Genomic DNA, 26,895 nt, shown 5'->3' on the forward strand with positions numbered 1-26,895 from the left:
TTGAACAATGGTTGAAGAGGGAGGTTGCCCCGCAGGAATTCTCTACCTCGTTTACAGTGGAAAGAGCAACTACGGTGCCATTACATCACTCTCCCCTGAGGGCACCACCGAGACATATAGTTGCACACATTCTCAATTTCAGAGACTGAGATGTGGTCCTACAGAAGGAAAGAGAAAATTCCCTAAAAATTATGGACAATATCAACATGTCTCTCTGTCTGGATTACACCTTGGTAGTCTAGCACCAGCGGGCATCCTTCCTGTCTGCCAACCAACAACTCAAGAAGGAGGGACTCACCTATGCACTGATATTCCCAGCCCCATTGAGGGTCGTCCATGAGCAACGTACTCTGTTTTTTGTCACCCCAGAGGCTGTATGGTACTGGTTGGACCTGCTCTACCCTAGTGGAGCAATCATGAGATGATTGCTCCAGTGGAGCAATCCTCTCAGGGAGTGCTTTCTAAGTTGTGCTGACCTGGCGTCGCCCCGACAAAGACAACTACAGCGGTTCCCTCCTCAGAACAAGCCCCGGAGAGAAGATGGGCCATGATTGCAACAATGTCTTCCATTCGAACACAACAGCTTCTACTTCCATTGAGTTCTTCAGTGAGTGCAGCTTCTGACTGGGACTTCAACGCCAGCATGGCTCTATTTCCCTCCGGGACACCACAAACCGCAGACAATGTGATTTAATCCTTATGTTGCTTTAATTGTCACCACTCTTACTGGTAGGTCAAATGGCCATCCTCTGCTGTGCTTTAGTGATGGACCTTGCCTTCGAGGGGTGCAGCCACCCCCTAGACCTGGGTGCACACCAAGTTGATTTATTTTCTTTGTTTCAAGTCTGTTATTTCGCTGTGTTACCTCAATGTCTTTTTACACTACACACATAGAGGTGGGCTACACCCCTTTCCCTCCATTGCACTGCTCTTCATGGGAAGATGTTGACTAGGAAAGATTTGCTGTCCCCCTTGCCCTCACAGGAATATATATTTTTTTTATTTGTACATTGGTGTTAAGCTTACCTCATATGAAATTAGTTTTGCATGGTTGTTTTGAGGCATATATGTGACGGTACCTTCCTCTACCTGTGCCGACTCAGAGTCCCTGTTTCACCTCGGGCCCTTGTTTGCCTACCCCCAAAGCGGTTGCACACATTATTAACTTGGTCTTGGGAGGGACATGGCCAGCAACATGGCCGAGCGGCAGCACTAAACACACTCTTAGGCCTCGAAAGTAAGATCCTGCTGCGTCCTGGCACCCGAGTTCCCAGGGTCTGATTGGTAAGGCGGGCACTCTGGCAATTGCCAAGGGCCCAGTATACGAGTTCCCGCTGTGGGCTGCTTTTTAGGTCTCGCCTGTCGATGCGCATGCGCATCGAGCAAGCGAGAGTATTGGGACTTATCCACTCTTTATCCACACTGCAAGGAATCGTGGCGATTCCTTGCAGTGCCCGTGACTTTTAAGCTCAATGCGCATGCGCATTGAGCTTATGCGCATGCGCATTGAGCTTAAAAGCGCGTGCACGTCCGTCTTTGTTTACCCGCTCCGCCCCCTCCCCTTCCCGCCGTGTCGCATTTCTCCTCCCCCCTCCCCTCTCTTCCCTCCGTCTCGTTCGCATTTCTCATCCCCCCTCCCCTCTCCTCCGTCCGTCTTCGACCTAATACTCCGCCCTGCAAGAACCCCCCGACCACCCCATAAGGTTTAATCAGGGGAAACCTCGCCTGCTGCACTGAATCTACCCACGCACGACAGCGCTCACAAACAGTCAACTGGTGCGATGTGCGCCACTCCTTCAAACTGTATTCAGCTTCCGATAAGTTGAGGATTAGCATGAGGGCAAAAATTGCTCCGTACGTCTGCGGATACTACATCAATGCCAGAAGTCTTCAGGTCTCTCCTTCTGACACCATGCGACTTGCATGATGAACAGGTCAGCAGGGCAAGATAACCATCAGCAGAAATCATATGATTATCCGGCTGAAGAAAGCTGCAGATGTTCATTCAGGTACGTGTTATTTCTATCGTGGAGAGGTTTCTGTATAAGTCGCAGCCACAAATTATGTGGTAAGGACACCGACATAACCAGGTTCATGAATGTAATCATTTATTTTAGAGAAAAACCACCCGAGCTGCTGAGCGCCCAAGCACCGCCAGCCTCGGACTCTCGTGCTTTGACTGCCTGAACCGACACTCTATAGAACTTTGACATTCACGCTGTCACGAGCAGGTGTGTGGAGTCTGGAATACTACACTATGTTTGATTTTTTGATTCATATTTCAACCAAAGATATGGAGAACCCTGTTCACCCTTCTTATGTGAGCCTGAGGCAAGGGAAAGAGAGTCCGTACTTACCATAATTTTGTCTAGAAATGAAGGCATCATCATCCTTCCTCACAAACACGGGGCCCATCATTAGAGACATGGCCATTGTGAAAACTCATGAGGTTGATCTAAATCCAAAGGTGAAGGACAGGAACCGGGGGAGGGGGAGCAAGGGAACCTCAAACTTCTGATGCTTTAGGTAAGTGGTGACATAAATTTTCGCAATTTAAAAAAAAAAAAATACTCACCCTCAAACTTTCACCCTCAACACCTCACTCACACTCACTCTCACTCACCCTCACTCAGCATCAACTACTCCCCCTCACCCTCACTCACCCTCAACACCTCACCCTCACTCACCCTCCACACCTCACCCTCACTCACCCTCAACCCCTCACCCTCACTCACCCTCAACCCCTCACCCTCACCCTCACTCACCCTCAACCCCTCACCCCCTCACCCTCACCCCCTCACCCTCAACCCCTCACCCTCACTCACCCTCACTCACCCTCAACCCCTCACTCACCCTCACTCAGCGCAACCACAGCATCTTCACTAAATATATTTAATACACTTTAAGCTATTGGCAATATAAAATAAAATCCATTTTATTTACGTATTAATTATTGTTTTTTAAAGCCATTGATTTTTTTTATATCAATACATATAAGTCACATATAAGTCCCGTTAATACAAAACATGTTGCTTTACAAATGCTAGAGGTGTCACATTTAGAAAAATTATAACTATTGGCTTTGTAAATAAGAAAGCTATTAATTTAGCTATTTAGAAAAAACAACACATAAATAAAAAACAAAAAAATAATTAACACCTATAGCTCAAACTTTCCTACTGCGAGACCTATTGCATTTCCAATGCTTGTTTGCCTGGGGGCCGATTTGGCTGTGTTGTGCGGACGCCATCAGCGGCCTAATGGGTGCCAGAGGGACCTTTCGGGAGGCAGATGGTTGTCCATTACATCCCTTTTTATCAACGGGCAGAGGTGTCACTTCCTTTCTCTCGCTGGGCTGGCCCATTAATGTATGCATATTGAGCAGGGCAGAAGTGGCCTCCCTTGTTTTCAGGTGTGTTTCATCCGTGTGAACTATCCATGCATTTCTTGTATCTAAGTAAAGTTAAGAAAACGTGCCTCTGTCAGAGACCCTTTTTTTTATAAATAAAACTTTGCTCAAGTATTGTTTTGCAAATAGGAAATATACAAATGTGGGCCACTTTTTTTACTGACCATGGCTTTAAGTTTCTGCTCCCCCCCCCCTACACTGGAAGTGTCTGTACTGACAGCTTTGTAGATTGCCCCCAACGATTACACTCTCCCTGGCCCACCTGCTGCTGCACTGGACAGCCTTGGGAAGATGGCAGATGAGACGTAGTTGGGCCACCCACCCTGCGGCAGAGTGTGAGCTCAGGTTGGTGGTGCACCTTCACCCATAGAGTACTATTGGTCTGGACTGCGCTAGTGTACCTGCAGGAGTGCCTGATATAGTTCCATGGGTGGCCCTCCTACATGCTTGAGATCCCTTACTGGGTGAGACGATGCTTGAGTCTCAATCACCACTTCTGGATTCTTGGATGCCTGTCGGCACAGGAGAACCAGTTGGCATGGCCCCAAAGTCCGCTGATGCCTGTGGCGGCAATGGGAGGCCTAAAGCTGAGTGGTGCGGGCGGAGAGGCCTGGTTGGTGGAGGTAGGTAACTGCTGCATCACGTGCAACAGGCATACACCCCATCGCAATATGGGCAAGGAAAGACTGACAAGGGGCACCCAACAAATGATGAACAGACCAATTTACTGCCCAGTGTGCGGGTGGAGGACTGCAGTCTGTGGAAGGTAAAGCCCTACGGGGTACTAACAAACTATTGGGTTCTCAGATCCTGGCGGGCAATGAGGCTTCAGTGCCTGCGGCACAGGAAAAAATTGAGTGTTTGGTGCTCAATGTGATTTTACTTAGGACTGACCTGTGTAAAATGTCTGAAAGATCAGTGGAAATGGAGAGCCAGGTCACAGATGCCAGCTGATGGCCACAGTGACTGGGTTCGAAGCTCACTATAGTAAAAATGGAGGCACGGCTAGAGGTTGCAGAGGGGTGCTCCCCTAGGTGTAATCTCAGGTTCTTGAGCTTCCGTGAGGGCGCTGAGGGTGGTAAACTGGAGGTCTTCCTGGAGGAGAGGATTAAAGCAGTGCTCTCGATTGCAAGCCTGTCGAAGTTCTTCACAGTGGAGAGAGCGCATAGATCCTTGGCCCTATCACTGCAGCCAGGAGCTCGTCCCAGACTGTCATAGCTAAGTTCCTCACCTACAGTGCACCTACAGTGACTGTGATGAAGTCCTACAGATGGCCCGTAAACAGGGAGACCCGAAGTTTGTGAACCAAATCATGCACCAGGGCTGCCCTCCAACTGCAGAAACAGTCCTTCAGTGGCGTCAAACAAATGCTGAAAGCAATGGGATTAAAGTACATGTTGCTGCATCCCACCAACTTGAAAGTTGTCCTCCTGTACTGATTCAGATCTGCTGGACGATCCCCGCCGATCAGCAAGGGATACTGCAGAGGCCTGATCTGCACAGTGGCGCAGTTCCTCTGACTTTGAAGGAGGGCTTAAACCACAGTCTCTTTGAATGGATACAGGGACTTCATGTGTAGGGGTAAACGCCGGACAACGTACTGTGTAAAGACAAGGGCACTTGCTGTCCTGATGCAGAGCTGAATGTTTGAAATAGATTGTGGGGTTTCTTGGCGTCACTGGACTATCTATGGGTTCTGCTGAAAGGGGTGGAGCGGGACATAAGGGCAGCATCACACACAGGACCCGGATGCACACTGGTTGGCTTGACCTCGCCCCCTCTCTGTTTTCTGTCTTTTGTTCCTACTGATGCTTCTTGCACCAAAAGCTCACCCCTCTATCCAACCCTTTTTTTTGCCTGTTCATTTACCCCTTTTTTGGGGGAGACTAACAAATATTACATGCAGTTCGGGAATATGACTCACAAGTGTCATGTTGTATTTTCACTTTCTAGAGAACCTTGTCACAGCCTGCAGTGGCAATCTGTATGAGTTTGCTGCTGGTTTCCCTTAGAGCGGCACTTGATATGCTGCAGCACTTCGGGACCTTCTTTAGTACCTATGCCCTAGGTACCAGAGGCACCACTTACTAGGGACTTACAGAGGTGCTAAAGGCCTGGTCACTTGGGGGATCAAATTACCAGTTATCTTGTTTTGCGAAAGAACACTGGCACCGCGGACTTGGTTAGCGAGATCCCAGTGCACTTCAGTCCAAGTTGCATCAAATGCCAGGCAAAAAGTGGGGAGACTACGGCAACCAAAACCAGTTTCCTACATTGACCACAAGAGTAACTAAAGTAAATAGCCTACCTTGATGCTGACTTTCCTACCATTAAAACTTACATGGTGACTTCGTTGTCAATCTTATACAGAAGCAAGTTGATGAGAATTTGTTAAGTTGTTCTCAGGTCAGGAACTCTGTCCTTCCTGTTATCAATGAGAGTGGCAAGCCAATGACATGATTCTTGGCCTACTGTAAGTAGCACAACCTGCTGGGAGTTTCCATCTTTAGGGACACACAAACCTGCATATACGTGGTCGGAGGCTGATACCTGAACATAGGAAGGTGCTCATAACTGTCAGTGAGGAATGACGTTCTTCACCTCGTCCTTTCACAATACTTTTCACTTAACTTCAATACTCATCTGATGTTACCGTGATCTAACAAGCCTTGGTCACTCCGGCAATCCCCAGAGGATAAACATTCCACTAGACCCATTGTGGCTAGGTGCCAGGGCCACTGATGCTGCACTTTAATTGACACTCAACATACATTTTATACCAGACTTCACCTTTGTTGCCCCTGTGGTTTTGGTCAAACAAATATGCTTTTCTGCAAATTCCATCAGACCGATTTACCCTCTAGTTATTTTTGTAAGAAGACAGTTTTATTAACAGTATTTTAGTCGGGGATCATCAGTAGTTTTGGAGAAGACCTTGCATTGGGTAAACGGAAAGCAGTTTCGATAGAACGTTGTATGTACAGCTTATTTCAAATATACACAACGCAACGGGTAATGTATATAGAGGACAATATGTTAGTAATATTCCATGCATTTTTGTACCTTTAGAGTATGGAGTTTTCTCCAGGGGGCAGATTTACAAGAAACTAATGCAGCGTCGTGCTGCAAGTCATTTTGCTGCGCCATGCTGCTGTAGTTTCGAAGCTCAGGTATTCAACATATTTACAATATGTTGCATCTGTGCTTTCCCCTGTGCTGGCGCACAAACTGCTGCCATGTACCGGCACAGGCAGCCCTGCAGCATGGGGCAAGGATGTCTGTGTCGTGGGGAGATTGCTTTTGTGCAGGAAAGGGGCACCTTCATGCATATAACAATCAATTGAGGTGGTTTCCTCCTCCAATGCATTCTGTAGAATGCAGCAGGCATTGCGAGAGGAAAAAAACGAGGAGAAATGGAAACATTTCTCCTCGTTGTGCCTTGATGGAATTTCCAGGTTTACGATTGTTCGTAAATCTGAAAATGTATCAGAGGACATTGGTGTGGCATTGGAACACCCACAACAACACCCATGTCACGGGCCTAACACACAAAGTGTTGCGAGAAAAGGGGCGATATTTACAAGCACAGGTAAAGCCATGCAGGGTGGCTTTACGTGTGCGTCTAAATATCACGCAGCAGGTTGTGCCGCCGCAGCGTCATGCAACGTGGCGCACCGGAGGCGCATGGGGCTTGTAAATAAGCCCCCAGGTATCTATGATGGAGACCTGTTTAAGCAGAACATGAGCAGTAATTTATTAAAAGACCGCTAGAATGGTATTTTGTGCAGTTCATACCACTCATAGCCGTTGCTTGGAGGAAGGAAGCTGAAAGTGCTATCCTTAGTTATGTGGACCATGACACTTTGTGGCCTGAAATGATGTGGTGTTCTGGCTCTTCTGACTATGGGATATGGAGTTCCTTCTGTGATTGGCGTACCATTACTTAATGTTGCACCACTGCAAAACATTGATACTAATCTCCCTCTCTTAGCTCCTGACCTCATGGCCTAGATATCCCTCTGATTGCACCTTTCCCCTTTCTCATTCCAGAGAGTCTGGGACCGCTACAGTCCCTGTCACCGTCCCCGACACCATCACAGATTGGGTTGCTGGTACCTTCTGTCTGGCGGATATCGGTTTTGGGATGTCTTCCCCAGTGACGCTGAGGGCTTTCAAGCCCTTCTTCGCAGAGCTCTCACTGCCATACTCTGTGGTGCGGGACGAGACCTTCACCCTCAAGGCCAGCGTCTTCAACTATATGAAGGAGTTCATAAAGGCGAGTACATAGAGAGCAGGGCAGAGCAAAGTGGCCAAGACCTGGGACCTCGATGGGGATTTCAGATACATCTTCTTGTGCAAACGAGGCACCTAATATTTTATCATGCATGAGATGGACTGATGGGCGTGCTCCAGTAAAAATGACTGTCAGTAGCTGCAAGGATTACCAACAGGGCTATTCACCAACATCTGTTGGTTGGTGTTCATATTGAATATGTATAATATTTCAGGGTCATCTTTGTCATCCCCCTTTTTTAGTTCATTTCTTCAAATTGTTTAATAAATAGGTCTCAATGTTATTCTGGGAAGGACAGTTTCCTTATTTCAATGTTTTGAAGAACAGTAGATATATCTTTGGTAATGTTGTCCAATATCCCTAAGAGATATCTTGGGTCCCTTTCTGCACATTCAAGGGGAATTAATCAACTATTGGAATTAAAGGCCAAGTTGGTTGCTAGTTGCCAGAAAGTGAAAAAATATTAAAGGTCATCTAAAAATCAATGTGGCAGAAAGATGACAAAATTAGGACTGTAGCTGATGTTTAGTAAAAGATGCAGCAGTTAGGGACAACTAGAGAATGTGAAGACTTATGTGATGTGTTGATCCTGTGCAGATCCAAATACATCTTTTGAAATCAGAGGAGTTCAAGGTGGAAGCCCATCCTAAAAGCGAGTACACTTCCTGTCTCGGTCCGAGCGAAGGGAAGACATTCTCTTGGTCGGTCACAGCGATGAAGCTGGGTAATACTACTTCTTGCTTCAGTGTTTGTTCTTTTCTTCTGCTGTTTATTCCTTTTCTCCATTTTTACATATTTGAATTTTCTCCTTTTTCCTCTTCTGTTTTCCTTCATTTTCTTCCTTCCTTCATTCCTTACTACTTACTTCTTAATCATTGGTCTTTTTTTTCTTTCAGCTAAAGTCTTCATCTCTTCGTTAAATCATTTAATTCCTCAGAAATTCCCTACAAGCAGTTGCTTCTCATCTCTTCATTCCCTCTCATTCGTACCCTCCCCATCTTATTTCCCCAAATCATCCTTCTCACCTCCCACTTACTCCATCCTGATCCCCTTCATCCTCTGTAGTCAGTCCATCGCCTCTCTCCATTTCACACTCACTTTAAGTTTCTTCTGATCATACCAAGCCCAATTTATCATTACCATTTTCCTCACCAAATTAATTAATCTTTTTAATCTCCTGCCTTTGTCCCTTGTTGCTTTTTCCCTCCATGCATCATTCTGAGGGTTATCAGGCATCATTAACGCCCCCACGGAATGGTGGCTGAAGAGCCCACTGATTTTATATTGGCCAGACCGCCACCATTTACAGCTGCGTCAACATGGAGACACAGTGCCATACTAAGCATGGTGGTGTTTGTAGGAACTGGCTGCCGGTGACCCTGCTGCCATGGGCACCTAGAATGAGGGTACAGCTAATCTATGTCCAGTAGGAACATATAGGGGATTTCCTATTCTTTATCAAATGTCATTTAATTCAATTCAAAATGCAGCACAGACTGAAAACTATTTACAAGAAAAACCTGAACAGATTTACCCTGTCTCAAGATAGCCTTAAATGGGGAGAAGGATTATCTGATTCTCCTAAGTCAAAGTTAGTTTGTTTTAGCGCCCGAATCTCGTTGTCGCATCCGGAGTCTTCAAGTAACGTGATCCTATAGATTATGATTGTGTCTCAAACATCTACTTAAATTGATTGCAACTGAAAGTCAGTCCTCACTTGCAGGATATCACTCCTAAAACTCTATCTATGGGCCCCCCTGGGGTGACTTCAAGCATCACCCCCATAGGGTCCAGATGTAAATATCATGCCAGTGACCGGTCTAATCCATCATTATATTTCTCACATTGACTCAGCCCATTCAATAAATGTATTGTGTCCGTAAAGGACTTGCCAGGAGATGTATTGTAAATCAGTTTTGACAAGACTATGCATTCTTTTCTTCAAAACCTTAATTGCAAATTATTTATAATGTCATTTTCTCAATGAGACAAGATTAAAATTGATGGTGAAAAGGTGTCTGTATCACCTTCCGCTCCCATCATCTCCATTGTAGAACAAACCTAAACATGTATCCAGATCAATGGAAAAATAGACAGAAAAAGCTAAAACACCAAGAAGTGGCTACAAAAAATGGCCAGCTCAAGAAAAGATGTGTTCATCAGAGTGGCTCTTACCATAGTTATTGATTGGTCGGAGAAGCCCTCGGTTTCTTTGTCAAGCCACACACTGCGTCCTCAGGACATCAGGAATATCTGTTTCTGTGCCAGGAAATAGTGAAGCCGTGTGGGTGCCTCAAGGGGCACTTCACATGCCAGTGAGTAGCTGACTGTCTTTGATTAGGAACTATCACTATGCAAGTAGTGTTCAAAGTATAAAACTGAAAAAAAAGTACTCCTCGAAACAACTTTGCTACCAATATTTGTAGTGCAGGAGTTGTTTAGTATAGTGAAGGTGAGTGAAGTTGGGGAACCTTCCTGAATTAGCAACTTCAAAAAGTACAGTTTCCCAACTTCACTGGCCAACTAACGCCATTGACTCACTGCTGCCCTTTGGCTGTTGGTACGGTATATGTGGAAAGAAGTCAACTGATGCACCCATTTCTTTTGAGTGAATTGCAGAAATCTCTTACGGAACTCTTTCTTGGGTCTTGTGAAGCCCCTCTGTGACCAGCTTGGAAGGTGCTCCACGACCACATCTTGGCTAAGAAGCTGCCATTTGCTCTAACTTGTAGGCTCTCTTGAAATCTGGGGTTGGCACATCACTGTGTTCTCCTCCTGCCTGAGCAGTGGTCGCGCTTGATGAATGTTTTTTCATTGTTTCCTATCGCATTGATGGTGGAGGCGTGGATGCGTCTCAGTCACCCAGTATGTGTCACCCTTGGTTGATCATTTGCTCCTGTGCTGTGTGAACTACAGGCAGTTAATTACAGATGGCTCCCTGGAGCTACAGAGGAAAGGAGTCACAGGTGGTAATGTCATAAATCATAACATTTTCCAGTGGTTTTGGACTATCTTCCAATGGGGTTTTTTACTCTATTTCAAGATGGAGGAAACACAAATACTCCACATGAAAATCTGCCAAGCCAAGAGGACAGAAACGTCCTCTTGCCCACTTACTTTTCCGGTAAACGACATTTACTAAGGAGACGTTATGAGGACGAAGCCACTGTGTCACAATGCAATCCAGGTGTAAATTTCATGGGGGTCATTACCCTCTTGCTATATATTTCTGTCCTGAGGTTTTTGTAGGAATTTTCTTTATCACTGCAAATTTTAGTTCCTCTGGTTTGTTCTGTTGTTCCTCTGGTTTGTTCTGTTATTATTCTATTAGCTATTCTTACATTGAACTAAATCTTTAAAAATGTGGTCTGCAGTCAAAACGTGCTTGGGGAATTTCTGCCTTTTGTATTTTTTCCCAGCAAATGAATTAAATGACCCTGTCAAGGAAGTACCTCTCGTTACCAAAAACATTTAGAATCTGGTAAGGCAAAGTGGCTTCAGAAGGGAGTCTTTCTTAGATCAGGCAATCTAAGCAATGAAGACTGTCTTTGAAAGACCTCTTCTCTACACCCCTGTTTATATTCATCACAGGAAATTCAACCCACAAACTGAATCTAAATACAATTATTGGAAAACGATGCAAGTTAATATGTTAAGTTAGCTGAGCTGAGTGCAGAGTTAAAACACCATGAAGTAAGTTGGGCATTTTGGGCAATGAGATGACATTGTTAAATGCACAGTTTTAATAAGGGGCTAAAAACCAAAACACATTGCTTTGTAGACGAGTTCACACAAAATACATCATGTGACACCAGCAGTTCCATCATATTTTTAGCCCTACAGGCTATTTTATTCCTGACCTCCATTCTCCTTTCCTTCTTTCCTTCAACCTTCTTGTGCCTACTTTACTCATGCTGTCATCCCCTTCAGATGTTTCCTCCGCCTCTTTCATTTACACCTTACATTTTCGTTCCCTATTCACCTGCTCCGTGGATCCTGCCACTCCCCGTCACCTTGTCGGCCTATCTCACCCAGTGCCCTCTCCCACTTTTCAGGTGAAGTGAACCTGACGGTCACCACGGAAGCTTTGGACTCCAAAGACGCATGCGGCAATGAGATCACTGTGACACCCACTGAAGGGCGCATTGACACCATCATCAAGCCCATTCTTGTCAAGGTAAATATTCTAATGGGAAATTACTCCCAGCTGTGTCCTTGCCACATTAGACTATATTTATATTCTTGTTCAATGTTTACAGTTTTGCGGTCTTGCTGCAGGTAGTGTTGTGACCAACACATTAATGTCTACTTAGGAGTGTGAATTTGGTCAGCCCTTTATTTATGATTTTTCTTGTCTATTTCAATTCCCTCCTCCTGATATGATGGCCTTCTTCCCTGTTCTAGCATTTGCCTTGCACCCAGAGCAGGTTTTTCCTGATTTTTATTGGTTGAGGGTGTCCTCCCACCACAGACATCACTGAAATGGTTTTCTTTCATTCTTTTTCTGACACCTACTTTCTCTCTTTCCGTCCCTTTGTCTATTGTAAGATGGTAGCCACCGTCTTGAATGTTCCCACAAGTAGCCCAGTCTCTTCCTACAAGCGGGCCGGTGCGGAAAAACAGATGCAGATACCGTTATGTATTTTCAAAAGGCAAAGTGTCTGAGTCGGGACACAAAGTATTCCACACTCCAGTCGTAAAGTTTCCAAAGATTTAATAGGCAACATGTTTCAACAAATTGGCCTTCCTCATGACCTTGAAAACACATAGTGCACTATTGCCTTATTAAACATACCGTAAATAATAGACATAGTGTGGGATATCTTTCTCATACTGAGAATACTTTTGGGGAAGAGCAGGCGGTTCCTGGTAGGTTACGAAGCTGTGGATGGTGCTAGCCGTTTTGAGATGGATGTGTATTGCGAAAATTGTGCATAGTACGGTCATTATTTTACCTTTGTTATGCAGTATGAACTGTTGTTGTCTCTGTTTCTAGACGTCGGGACAAAGTCTCAATTCATGTTGTGGCTAACACTTGTGTGATTGTTTGCCACTAGGCAGATGCTCTTGTCTGCTTGCATTTCCATCGAAAGGAACACTTAAGCAACTTGGCTGTCAAACCTGGGAAATGGTCCGAACAACGCGGGCTCACCCAAGCGTGTCTGACCAACGCATGCCTAACCACTCTTGCCTTAACCACGCAAATGCCTTAACTACACATATGCGTGGTTAAGGCAATGCGCGGCCTAGTTGCCGAGCGGCTGGGTGGAAGAGGAAGAAAGAAAGAGGAAGGACAATGGGGAATCAGTAGAGGACGTGGTGAGTTATGTGGGGCTGGGGCCTGGTTTTGGGGGAATGTTTTTTTGGAGTGGGGTAGGGTTTAGGACTCAGGAGGGGTTCGGTGTTTTAGTGCAGGGAGCAGTGTTAGGGCTCAGGGAATGGGGGGCTGTAGTTGACAGTTTTTTTGGCTCGGGGAGGGGGACTGGTGTTTTTTTTAGGGTGGGGCAGTTTTTAGGGCTAAGGCGGGGCAGGGGGAAAGGGACAGATTACAGAACAGGCAGGAGGCAGTTTTAGGCCTCAGGGCAAGAGGGACTGAGTTCACCAATGTAGGGGCCAGTTTTTAGGGCTCAGGACTGGGGCCGGGGTAGTTTTTGAGGTGTTGGTTAATTTTTAGGGCCCAGGGAAGGGGAAGAAAGGGACAGTTTAGAAGGCAGGGGCAGTTTTAGTCCGCGGGGCCAGGGTCTGGGTAGTTTAGGGATGTAGGGGACAGTTTTTAAGGCTCACAGCAGAGGGCCTGTGATCAGTGTACTTTTTAGGGTGTGGGCTACATTTTTAGGTCTCAGGGCAGCGAGAAAAATGACCATTTTCACTGCAGGGGGCAGGGATATGATAGAACGCATGTCGCTTTACCCACCATTTCTTTACCACGAAATTGCATGGTAAAGGCATGCATGGTAAAGACGCTGCCATGGTAGAGACTGCATGGTACAGGCATGCGTTTTTCAGGCATGCGTTGTACCTTCATTCAACTGTTAAACCTGCACTCTGCCCTCTATGCTGCTAAAAGTTGATTGTACTTTGTGAGCACGTGTCCTGCCGTGGTTGCAGCAAACGTGCGAACAAAGAAACAAGTTCCCCTATCCATTACGGCTTCACATGTAAATTATTCCCCCTTCATTTTGCCCATTTTTTATTTTACAGTGAAATAAGAATAACTAGACTATGCACGCATGCGCTTTAAATAGGACAAAACATTTGCAATTATGAGTTTTTGAAGCATTCCGAAATAGTAATGCAACGCAACATATATTTTTTCTTTATATTTTGGTGTTATTTGTTTATGAGTTTGGCAGTAATATGAGAACGATTCTTTTTTGTGACCATAAACGTGACCTGCCTATATTCAGAAATAACAGACAGTTAATCAAGCTTACAAATACTTTTCTATGTCTATTATATGAACCAAACTCACATAAGCGTTTTCTATGTCTATTGTTTATGTTAGATTTTATAAGGAAATTGTGCACTATAAGTATTCAAGGCCATGAGGAAGACGGATTGGTTGAAACTCGTTGCCTAATAAATCTTTGAAAACTTTAGACTGTGTAGTGCAGAATACTTTGTGTCCTGTCTCTGACACTTTTCCTTTTGAAAACACTCTGCATCTATATGCAATCTGATAGCTGTCTTGGAATTATGAACAATAACAATCCAAGACTGGTGGCTAATTCTATTAGATTTCCAAAATCCTGTTAATATTACGATGGAGCGATAAAACCAGAAGTTACATTATGATTTATGATGACAATATGATTTGAAAGACAAGTGCTCACTTGTTTCTGATTTTAAATGAAACCACTTTATTTATTTGTCTTTACTTGATTACAACAACAATAAAGATAGTGTGTTCTATTTCTTTTATTTATCACTTCAGTAAGGTATTTCGTTTTTCAAATGAATATGTAATGCTTTGCCTCCTTTATGGGATTGTTCTTTTGGGATATTCTAGCCATGGAAATCAAGAAGAGATAAAGAAGTAGTGGGAGAGAGGGAAGGAAAGAGAGAGAATAGAGGAGAGAGAGAGAGACAGCAAGGGAAAGAGAAATAGTGATAGGAAAAAGCTAGTGCTATGTGTCATGTTAATCAATATGTCATTGTTTCGTTAGGTCTGTCAACATATGGGATTTAGAATTGTTACACTCACTCACACGCTCCGTTTGACATCACTTAAGGAGAATGGCAGGAGATTGAAATGCTACTCCAAGAACATAATATCAGAATGTGGCATTACTCTAGTAATGATGCTAGCCTCTGGGCCAGATTCAGGACACTTAAGTCTGACTGTAATATCACACTATAAAACTGATGTCAAATTAGAATCCTTCTGAAAAACCTGACATCACGCGGCTGCAGAATCTGAGAACCCAGACTCCAAACAGACTCCAGTAACCTGCCTTTTGACTGTAACAACCCTCCAGTAACCTGCCTTCTGGCTGTAACTTTACTCCAGGAATCTGATGTCAGACTAGGGCTTTTAATGGAGGCCTTACGTCTGTCTGGACCCTCATATCCCTATTGGGGTGTAACATGGGTCCCTGCAGCAAAGATGGGGCCAGCTAGTCAGTGGTACCTTACTTGATCAAACGACTGTGTATGTCTCTGAAGTGCATGCTGAGTGCTGACTCACTTGGAAGTTCTCTGATTGTTGCCTCTTCTGTCTTTTCAGCCCGGTGGCATCCTGCAGGAGAAGGCTCACAGCTCTCTCCTCTGTGCACAAGGTAAAGCTCTGACTGCCATTTTGTGGGAGGGACATGTGGAAACTTCACCACTAGAACCAACTAAGATATAAAAGGCATGCTTGCTTCAGATGCAGCAGAGGGTCAGTCTCCTCCCTGGGAGAGACTAATGGAGACTGCCTCATTGAGAGGGAATGTAAACACTCAAAAGACGATGAGAGGAATACTTGCAAATAGTGTAACCAATAGGAGATACTTGGGGCAGCACTCCAACCAATCGTTTTCTGACCACTATGCCGTCTTAGGTTCGACCCAGCCATATGTTCATCCACATTGGTTGTGCTCGAATACGAACAGCCCAGCCCGAACTTCCTAACCAGTTTCTCTCTGAACTGGAACACAGGCAACCAAAGCCCTTTTCGACATAGTTGGGCCTCTTCAGTCAGAGGCAACTAGGAGACTCACGCCTGAGCATACACGTGGTCACTTAGGGTGTGACATCAAACCTACAAAGATTATGGGAGGAATAGCCTAACTACTAGAAATCATGTGTCTCCTTTTTAACCCACTGTGCCACCTCACATTAGACCCAGTCATTCACAAATCAGCCTTGATCCTGCTCCAGAAGGAACCGTGCAACCCAGACTGCCTAGCCAGTTCCTCTCTGAACAGGAACACACACAATCCAAGACCGGTTTCAGCCTAGTTGTGCATCTTCAGTCAGATGCATCTCAGTTCCAGTGGCACTGTGAGCACAGAACCCATGTCTGGCATACCCTTGGCCACTTAGAGCGTTACATCAAAATACATAAAAGGTAATGTATTTGCAAATAGTCTAACCACTGGCAATCACACATGGAAGCATTCCAGCCTGTCATTTTTTAGCATGTTACTTTTACTCAGTTTGTGTTTAATGAGAGGAAATTATCACAGATTGGGGTGAGCATGCTAGAGGACGAACGAGTGATTGGGGGGGCCAATGGAAAAGTGAATCCACAGATTCAGGGATGAGTAAGCGTTTTAATAGTTGGAACTGAATGCAATCTGAAAAGTTGAATCTCCTGCCCAAGATGGGCAGAGTAATCCATATTGTGAATGATCTGGACAGTAAAAACAGATGACCCGCAGCTGCTGCATAGCATATGTAACAAACTAACAAGGATGGATCTTGGAGGGGACAATAAAGGGAAACAAAACGTGGGGGAACACAGTGGGTCACTTTCCTGGCAAGATACTGCTAGCAAGGAACATGTCCAATACAATTTATAGTGTTTGCAGACCACCCAAAATTGGATCCATATTCCACTGATGAGACCCATTTCAGTCTTTGTGGTCCTTGAGCCCTCTTTCCCACCAGCAAAACTCCACTGACTTTTGTTGATCTTGGAGTGCACATTTAAGAATGAGATTTTATGCTATAAGAAGTGCCTTTTGTGAATGAGCAGTTGTTTGTTAAATTGAAACAGAATGGGAAAAAGAGACATGGCGTTAGGTTTCTACTTTTAAAGGTTTCTAGCCTCTACCAGTGATATGATATTGCTGTTTCTTTATCTTTTTCCCCTAGGAGACGGTGAGGTTTCAGAGTTGGTCTCTCTGGAGCTCCCGGAGAACATTCTGAAGGATTCAGAGCGAGCGCATGTATCTGCCCTGGGTAGGAGAGACTATCCTTATCTTGACTTGCCTTTTTGCTGAGCTTTATGTATATTGAATCACTTCTTGTACCAATATCCTATTTCCTTGTATTCCATCATGATTGTATATATTCTCCCATGGTTCGTCGCAGGAAGTATTCGTTTGTTGCAACACTTCCAACGTTAGAAATTCTCTTGGTGGTTCACTACATCCAGATGTATTTTCTGCACCACTTCCTGCTTCATTGCATCCCTGTGTCTCAATAGAGAATTTCCTGATATGCTGATTTGTTGCATCATTTCTTGCCCCATCGCCTTGCTTCATGGCTCATTGCATTGGCTTATGGTTCAGTGCCACCTTCCTTTCCTTTATGCCACTCCTCCCTTTTTTATACCTCCCTCCCTCCTCTCATTTTGCCAGCAGTTCAACTTTTGCTTCCTCCTTTTCCCTTCCTTACTCCCTTCTATTTGCCTGGTTTTTTAATCCAACTTTTGTTTCCTATTCCCACACACACACTTCACTCTTCTCTTCACGACCACATTTGTTGTCTTTCACACCCTTCTTCCCTCTTGATTGTTTTCTCTTTCACTCCCGTTCACTCTTTTCCACTCTTTCTTCTTCTTCACTTCTTTCCCCATTCCCTCTCTCCTCTCTCCTCTCTTCTGTTCATGTTTCTCATTCCCTTTCTTTGATTCATGTGTTCCCTCCTTCTTTATCAATCTCATAAACATTGAAGTACATTACATCTTTAGTGCCATAGGTTTGTTCCCTAAACCTTTACATTGGTGTTACTAACTGTGAGCTTGTGTTCAGTGCTGTTGTATGTGTGCGTCCATTCTTATCACTGCACTGCCCCTATTCTGTATAGGTGACATCATGGGCACTGCCCTGCAGAACATCGACAAACTCCTGACCATGCCCTATGGCTGTGGCGAGCAGAACATGGTCAAGTTTGCCCCCAATATCTACATCATGCAGTACCTAACGAGGACCAATCAGATGACACCGGAGATTAAAGAAAAGGCAGAGGAGTACCTGAAGAGCGGTGAGTGCAGAATGGCTGATATAAATGTGTCATTGTTTCTTGTAAAGGGCATCTCTTAGGGCTTGGGCATTATTTTGCTTCGGTGGGCATCCTGGGTAAAGGTGACCATTCCTGACCCTAGGCTTTTGATTGTGATACAGCAGCATGTGCGGCACCTTCTGAGCAGTAATGGCAATGGTGCACGTTAGTCCTTAAAGAAAGGGACTGGCTGTTATTTAGGGAACCAATACATGCATTCAATAAATGCAGTTGGTATTGGGTGTACACACTTTGTTGTGGGGAATACAGTTTGCCCAAAATGAAAAGGTGTGTTGTGGCAAAGCAGACTGTGTTTTGACTGGAAATGTAAAGCTAATTTTGGAAATAAAAGGTTTGCTTAGCCAGGGATCTACAGTACACTTATTTGTATTATAATTCCTGCAAACTTGGGGGTACTTTTTGCTGATACTTCTGGCTTGGTGTCAGAGGGCAATGAATGCTTCCACTGCTATGTTATGATTTATGTGGAGGCATTTCTTCATCTATATTGATAAATATCATCAGTGCTGCTGACTGAGGCAATAGTGGTATAGTCTAATGGTCAGGCCTGCAGGCTGCCTGTAGTGTCACAGTAACCCCAGTTGAACTTGAAGTGTCTGAGCTTGTGGGATTTGTCGAACATGAGGGAGAGCCCTGTAGTCGACGGAGTGTATGAGATTTTGTAATTTGTCATTCCCCGTCCTGCCACCGTCCAGTAGATTCTGTCTTAATATATGCCTTCTTTCATAAAAAGTTTGAAGGTAGATTTGAATAAACATGCTAAATAGATCTTTCAATGATTGGAGGCTATGTAAGATTACATACCAAAATTACACAAACTGCTATTAAAAGGTTTGACTTTAAAGCCAATTTCTAGGAAACCTACCTTGAGGAATACTCCACTGTGCTAACATTTAACCAAGGTTTATTGGAAAGGTGATCCCTTCAATGCCCCCTAGGTGGATCTGATGTTTCTGGCATTGTATACAAGCATGTCAAATATTTCATGAGTTTCTTTTCAGAATTGCCTAAAAAACAATGATTTAAGCCAAGGTAATTAATAATTGTGATGTGAAACGCACAATTTGGCTTCATTGTTTTAAAGTTTATAACAATGAGGTGAAATTGTAAATTAGGTTTACAGTCAATGAAACTGGGCATGGGTCGGTGTCTAAAAAGAAATTCGCGAGGTGCTTGGACTCAAGTAGCTCACGACGATTTTCACTTATCAGAAGTAGCGCTGACTACAGAAAAGGTTGGAGACCCCTGTTTTAAACAATATCTTGGGAGCTGGACCCGCACAGAGACTTTACTTTTTATACAGCCTGCGCCCCCTACTCATCCCTTCCTTGCCATAGTCCATGTGTATCTTCTGGGCCAGCTCCACATTGGATCACCTATTGTGAAACATTAAAGTCCTGATATCACCTGGTTATTTGCATTCTAGGTGTCTGTCCTTTATTGATGACAGTTTTGCAGGTTGTCCAGTTGTGGTCCACAAAGACTGGAGCAATATCTTATTTCACAATGTTTACCTGATATTCACCTTTTTTCTGTGAAGGCTTTTCCCTTCAATCCTGATATATTTTGGGTTTGTTACTTTCCCACAGTGGGATTAATTTATTCTTGCCCTAGATAGGTGTAAATCCCTGATAGTCTCCAGGGCAGGGAATGGCTACACCGAGGTTTGTGACTACCCAAAAACTCTTACGTTTGTTGGTGCTCCCAAGCTTTTTAACACAATTATTGATACTATTTTATACAACTTAATTCAATTCTTATTCCACATGCGATTGAATCCTGCAATGAAGAATTTTGGAGACAAAAAGGGGAGAAAACAATAGCCCAAAGATAAACAGATGTCCAACTCACACAAAATGTTTTTAAATGTCTTAAAAGTCGTCAGCAGTCGTCAGCAGACAGAGCCCCACTGACAGCCCGTGCAGTCCGACATAGGAGACGCAGCGTGTATAACTGTTTGACAAACTAAGCAATACCCACCCGCCGCCATTGACAGCAAGGTACCGAGAGCACGTTTGGACGGCTTTCTAAAAACCCATTGATTTTTCGCACATGGCACACCATTAAAGGGTGTCCGCCCACACCACTGGGGTTACATGATTTCAATGTAACTTAGTTCCCTCCCTTCACCACCCTGCCCGTCCTGATGAAGACCCGTTCATGAGGATATCAACTGCCCTTCTTGTCCTTGGGTCGAAACGTCGACAATCCTTTCCCCTACATGGAGCCTGCATCTTCTGTACCCCTGTCCCCCACTCCCTTGGAAAATAAGAGCAACGGATGAACTGTTCGCCGTAATATAGCGAGAAAGAATGACATTTTTTGCGATATAAACATTGAGGGCAGGCTCCTCCAGAATCTCTCCAAGGATTATTTAACCTTGGACTCAAGGAATATTTGGAATTTACCGTCTTTTGACCATCTTGGTCCTTTTCTATCCCACACGAGCACCAATTTCTCACTCTATGCACTTTACCTTTTGGTAACCCCTTGTTTTTCCAAATTTGTATATTTGTATATTGTATCATGATGAGGAATTTTATTTAAAATAAATAGTAGAGTCTCTTCCTCTACTTTTAAGACATTTAAAAACATTTTGTGTGAGTTGGACATCTGTTTATCTTTGGGCTATTGTTTTCTCCCCTTTTTGCCTCCAAAATTCTTCATTGCAGGATTCAATCGCATGTGGAATAAGAATTTAATTAAGTTTTATAAAATAGTATCAATAATTGTGTGTAGAGTTAACGTCTAGGACCACTTTATCTATAACACTCAATACCCAGGTCCTAGGACTTTCTTTGGGTCACCCCGTGTATAATAACGATCCCAAGCTTTTTAAGGCACCCCCTCCTTCCTGAATTATCTAATCACCCGTGGTAGGTGAGTTACCCATACATAATAATTTGCATCACTATTTACGTGTTGAATGAGAACATTGATAGCATTTATTAGATTTAAACAACAGTATTGTTCAAATTGCTAATGAGTACCACTGTCCCATGGTGATGTGAGTTAATAATCAGTACTTTATGGGGCACAAGTTAAAGATAATTAACTAAACTGGCACACTTCAGTGTTTTTTTGTTTTTTTAAATGTTAATTCTTCTCTCATTTCAACATTTAACTATAACATCACAGGTAAGGGAGCATAAAGGTGGTGGTTGGAGGGAAGCAACAGACAGCAGATGAGGGGAGCAACAGATGGGGCAGAAAAATAAAAAAAACAATATTAATAAAGACAAAGAGGAGGCAGCACTGGGCAGGGTTGGGAAAGAGGGAGTAATACGATGGGATTTGGAGAGCCAGTCAAAGAAAAAACAGCACATAAAGGAGAGAGCAAAAGTGGAGAGAGAGCAGCAGGAAGTACTCTGGGACTGGAGTTCTGGGATTTGGTGGGGAAGAAGCAGCACATGATTGTGAGATCCCAGAAAAACATGCACTCCCATGGAGCTCTCAAAGAAAAAGAAAGAAAAGTTCCTTAATGTGAGCATTATAAGGATGCAAGTCTGAGAATCAGAAAGATTGTTAAGAGGCTATGCTTTGGGGAGAGCAGCGGTCCAAATTATGGGGCATATTTACAAGGGCCATATCTCCGCCTTTTTGGCATTTAAAGATAAAAAAGCGGAGATAAAAATATCGCCCGATTTACAAGAGGGTGATAGCATGTATTAGCGCATGTCAGCACCCTTTTATCCAACACCTTCCTTTGCATCTCTAATGAGATGCAAAGTGGGCCACGCATTTTAAAAGACGTTAGTTTTGGGCGAAAATAGCGGTTTTCTCCAAAAACTAACATCTGCTAAAATGCAGACTTAGCTATACTTATCAATGGAGGTGGATTATGCTGATACGACCACAGGGTCGTATCAGCACGGTTATAGCTGTTTTCCATGGAACATCGCTGGAAAAACCAGTGATGTTCAATGGATAACACCGCTATCGCTGGGAAATTATCGCCATTGCGCTATGCGTTAATAATACAGCGTTAGCATGGCGATATTTTTCCGCAATAGCCGGCTATAACTATTTTCTCGCTCAGTGCGGGCAGCGATATTTATCGCTACCGCTTTTTATATGCCCCTACATTACTCTGGTGAATTAAGTAATTGCTCCTGTAGTTCGTTCCCATAGATGAAACCAGCTTTGTGAACTTGGCCCACTAATTACTATGGGGCATCTTTTACACATTTGTCATCTTGAAAATCAGGCTTAAAGTCCGCTGTGTTGACAAAGGTGGAAAGCCTCAGTTTTGTGGGTTTGCAACAGAACCTCATGTCAGTGGACTGTCTCCACAATGATGCTGCTGGTGGGTCTTTCCGAGGCAGATGTTAATCTACCTGGGCGAGATGCCGGGATGCTCGTGTGTTGTTTTTGGTGAATAAACCTACAGAATTACTTCGACCGACACCCGTCTCGTATGGATCATTAAAAATATACTTCAGAACATCTTGCCTTTTTTCTTTCCTTACATATTCCCTCAAACAGGTTTGAGGCCCTTCCCCGCCAATGACTATGGATGTGATGTCACTTCCAGGCAGCAGAATAAATGTCCTTTCAAAAATTTTTACATGAGAAATATGGCCCCTTACTTAATTTCTTTTTCTGCAGGGTACCAGAGGCAGCTCAACTACAAGCACGATGATGGGTCTTACAGCGCCTTCGGCAAAAGCGATCAGGAGGGAAACACCTGGTATGTGCGTTTGTGTACCTGTTTCGCTACCTACCTGTAAAAGTGTGCCAGGGAAGTGCAGTTTTGTTCACAAATTGTCAGTATTTGTTGTGTCAGGAGTTGCTCCTGTTTCAATCACATCTTGTGATGGATGGGTGGGACGGTGAATGGGTGGGTGGGTGGGTGGGTGGATGAATGAATGAATGAATCAATGGAACTGCACATGAATCGAGTGGTAAAAAATTAGATGAATGAGGATAGGAATCTGGATAGATGGAAGAATAAATCCAAATGGGAATATGAATGACTGAATTGGTGAGTGATTGTTTTAGGATGGATGAATACTTGTGTGGTTGAATGAGTACAGGGACAAGGGGGGAGAGTTGATGAATCTGTTTGTATAGAGACATGAATAAAAAAAGAAGAGAATGAATGGTCGGGTGGATAGGAGTGTTAGCATAAAATGGATAATTGGATGGTGAAACATACAAGTGTGGAAAAATGAATGCATGAAAGTTTTTAAATGGATCAATATATAAAGACCGTGGATGAATGAAAGAATAAGAGCGCAAGGAATCACACATTAAAGGATGGGTGAATGAATGGCGGTGGATGCTGAAAGAAGAAGAGAAGAATAAAGCAGTAATTTTCAGGTACAGCAGTATTTTGCATATGGTCATAATGGCTAAGATGGTGCACAAGGAAAGGCACAAACTTCTGAAACATCCTCTAGCAAGGAGAGGGAGGCAGGGGAAGAAGGGGAGGCCAGAGTATTGATCCCAAATCTGAGCAAAACATACAGTGAATCTCACCTGGAAAGATATAAGTAACACCTTCCTATTTACAGTCACACGCCCAGAAAGAGAGCCACATGGACAGGGTGGAGGTAGCCCTGCTCCAGCCCCTGGCCCATATCAAAGGCCACTGGCAAACAGCTTCAAGGCCACCCACACATTAGATGTTTGAAGGAAATGACTTGGGACACTTCTCCAAACATCCATCTGTACAGTGTTCCCTGGTGGAGGTCCTGCTTCTATTTTCTTAGCACCTAATATCACGAGTAGTGACTTGAGGAACGATGATGGCGCACAGACCTTTTTATTGTATATTTGTCCCTTGTCTTCGTACACAAAAAAAGTCACTAGTCAAATTTAGTAAAAAACTGAATTTGCTATAGAACAGAAAAAAATTGATCTGGCATGACAATAGGGTAGCTGGGTGACAAGGAATGCAAAAAGACACATTTTTGGCATCATTTCAGAATCCACCTCCTTCATCAGGTGATTGAAACTTGCCCAGTTTTCTTACACGCCTGTCTCTGACCCATGGGAAAATGCGGTGTGTAATACTTAGATATTAAAAACCTTATAGGTATTTGAACCACTCCAGTACCTGATTGTTGTGTCCTCACTTCCTGCTCCATATTACAATGCCCTTTGCTGCCATCTCACCATCCACCTGTGACGTGGCGCCTTCCCTCGAAGAAGCAGGTAACATGCTTTTAAGAGCAGGAACTGGGGTGTGGTTTCAAACCACAATAACTCCTTTGCTGCCCCTTGTTGTGGGTTGCCAGGGGTGACAACTGCTATCCTTGGCTTGCACATGATGCCCCTGGTACTCCTATTGCTACCCTTGTTATGAGAAGTTATAGAAGCAGCAGAAACATAGCATATAGAGCTGTAAGTGCCCTGTTTACTTCTGTAGTTTGCACCTTGCAGGTCCAACAGCATCTCACATGTTGAGGGGTTAACAGTAGGACAGGGTGTAAAGACTTTAGGATTTATTTTCAAAGGGCCTCCCCACTTGTGGCAGAGGCCACAGTCGTGGCTGGGGGCTCAGTCGGGGTGGGGAGCGGCCCACAGGCAGGGCGGGTCCTCCGCAATAAAAGTGCAATGCGGAAGTCCCACGCCATGTGCGGGCCACTGACACAAGCGCAGAGACCCTTTTTGAATCTGGCCCTGTATTTTTTCTTGTTGGGGGGCGGTGAAGAGTACACAATTTAATTTCTGTTGTGCCTGAAATTTTGTTAAATTTACACCCATAACTGCACTTGTTGAGTACGTTTGTCTAGTCAGTGTTTGCCCCTCAGGAGTGCTAAGAATACTGGACCTGCATCCTTTCCCATGACAGGAGCCAGTTCTTGAATATGAGATTCCGGTTTGTGGGATGGGGCACCGACTAGGATTCACTGTCCTTCTTCCTTCTATATGTGAATGACCAACAATGAGCTGTTTCATAGTATAGTGCATCCGTGATCTGATAGTCATCTCAACACACTCTAGTACCACTCCCTAAAGCCTTGGGTGTGAGATTAGTGCTCGTTAAAGTTGGTAATCTGACAAACTATGTTCCCCTAGTGCCCTGCAAGCTTCTCCAGACAGCTGGTTTGTGTACACCAATCCTCCTGAACATGGGAACAGGGTAACTCAGACATTAAACTTATCATGTCATGGTAGCTTTGCTAAAATCAATATTAAGGAACCACTGTGGTATAACACGCCATTTAGTTTAGGACTTTGCCTCCACCCCTTTTCTCAGATCGTCGCCAAGTATATCATTACCTGTATTCCCCATTCCCTTGCCTCCACATCCCCTTCCAGCTAAATCGCTGTGTCATCCTTCTATTCTCTTTACCTCCTTTTCTCCCCTCTTGCCTGTCCTTTTGCAATCCTGCTCCAACATCTACAAACCGCGCTTTCCCACCTGGCATCACGTTTTTGCCTCATTTTTATCTTATCTCCAGGATCATTGCTCCTGTTTCTTCATGTTCCTTGTCAACTCTCACACTTTTGCTTTCCTTCATCTCATTCCTTGCCCTATCTTTCCCTCCATCTCTCTATAGCTACTATGTTCCATCATTCTCACCCTCTCATTCTGTCTCCTCAGGCTCACTGCTTTCGTCATGAAGTCCTTTGGTCAGGCCCAGGACTACATATACATTGACACGGTGTACATCCAGCAAGCCCTCAGCCATCTCAAGGAGCATCAAGTGGAGAGCGGCGGCTTCAACAGTTCTGGCAAACTCTTAAACAACGCTCTAAAGGTATGAAGGCTCCATAAAATGGTGCCTTACCTCTTCCAGGAACGTTGCCTTTCCTTGGGCTTTAATGTAGCAGCATACCAAGTGGAAATTAATACTTCTAATTTTGCTTGCAAGTACAAGATAAGACATGTTCTCTTTCCCATTATGAGGGTCTTACAAGTCATTGAAGAGTTGTAGAGGAATCTGGATGAAGTCCCAGTTCCTTTACTAAGTCAATGAGCTCTGAGGTGATTTGCATTATTTTTATTGATGAAAGATGTTTATAAAGCACAAGTGTCACCCAGCATGGTATGCTGCCACTGAAGGAAAGGGGCTGTAGAATCACAAAGTAGGTCAATTAAAAAGAGGAAAAGGAAAGTAGAGCTTTCAGAGAGATCGACCAATCAGATGGACAGTGAGGGATAGAAAACGGAAGAGTGTCAGTGTTTCAACTCTAGAAACGTGAACAATTACCCCACAATTTGAGAATAACCTATTCTAGGTGAGATAAAAAGAAAGAGGCAGTAATGAGAGAGCAAGAAGGAGAACCATGCTGCAATTTGAACTGAAGATACCTGGGTCCTTGTTCATGAAAGGGATGGTGGCAAAGCAAAGAGAATCGAGTTCATGTATGTGCATTTTTCTATTTCTAAAGCATGAACCTATCTGGCTAGTGATAATGCCCTGTACAGGGGGCAAGGCCCGGGATGAAAGGTTGAAACGGTGGGAACTGAGCCTATCTCAGGTAGTTTTCTTGAAGAGGTGAGCTTCTAGTTATTTCTTGAATTGTAGTAGGGTTGGTACTGTTCTAATTTAGGAGGGGATGTGGCTCTGGAGCATAGGCTAGGAAATCTCATTTTCTTTTCAATATACTGCAGGGTTTCTGGTGATATTGAAACTCCTTGTTTGGTGTTAACCTACCAATTTTATTAGTTTGTCAGCTAGGTAAACAGGGTTCTTGGTGTAGAATTTCTTGTAGTGATGCCAGGCTTGCAGGGGAGCCACTGTCAATACTTTACAATCCGTGGCGGGCAGTAAGGTACAAAGTG

At 44.1% G+C, this 26,895-nt stretch overlaps 1 protein-coding gene across 1 annotated transcript in view; it reads left to right on the forward strand.

The window, feature by feature from the left end:
* The window catches only part of LOC147706530 (alpha-2-macroglobulin-like protein 1), a 316,256-nt gene that overhangs the window by 182,175 nt on the left and 107,186 nt on the right, over nucleotides 1-26,895 (forward strand). Inside the window, exons 19-26 of the mRNA XM_086932996.1 lie at nucleotides 7,460-7,685; nucleotides 8,301-8,427; nucleotides 11,759-11,880; nucleotides 15,430-15,481; nucleotides 17,004-17,090; nucleotides 17,940-18,116; nucleotides 22,764-22,845; nucleotides 25,711-25,867. Of these exons, the coding sequence (XP_086789122.1) occupies nucleotides 7,460-7,685; nucleotides 8,301-8,427; nucleotides 11,759-11,880; nucleotides 15,430-15,481; nucleotides 17,004-17,090; nucleotides 17,940-18,116; nucleotides 22,764-22,845; nucleotides 25,711-25,867 (1,030 nt within the window). The remainder of the gene's footprint in view (nucleotides 1-7,459; nucleotides 7,686-8,300; nucleotides 8,428-11,758; nucleotides 11,881-15,429; nucleotides 15,482-17,003; nucleotides 17,091-17,939; nucleotides 18,117-22,763; nucleotides 22,846-25,710; nucleotides 25,868-26,895) is intronic.

Source organism: Lissotriton vulgaris, chromosome 7 (genome assembly GCF_964263255.1).
Source record: "Lissotriton vulgaris chromosome 7, aLisVul1.2, whole genome shotgun sequence".
Lineage (NCBI taxonomy): Eukaryota > Metazoa > Chordata > Amphibia > Caudata > Salamandridae > Lissotriton > Lissotriton vulgaris.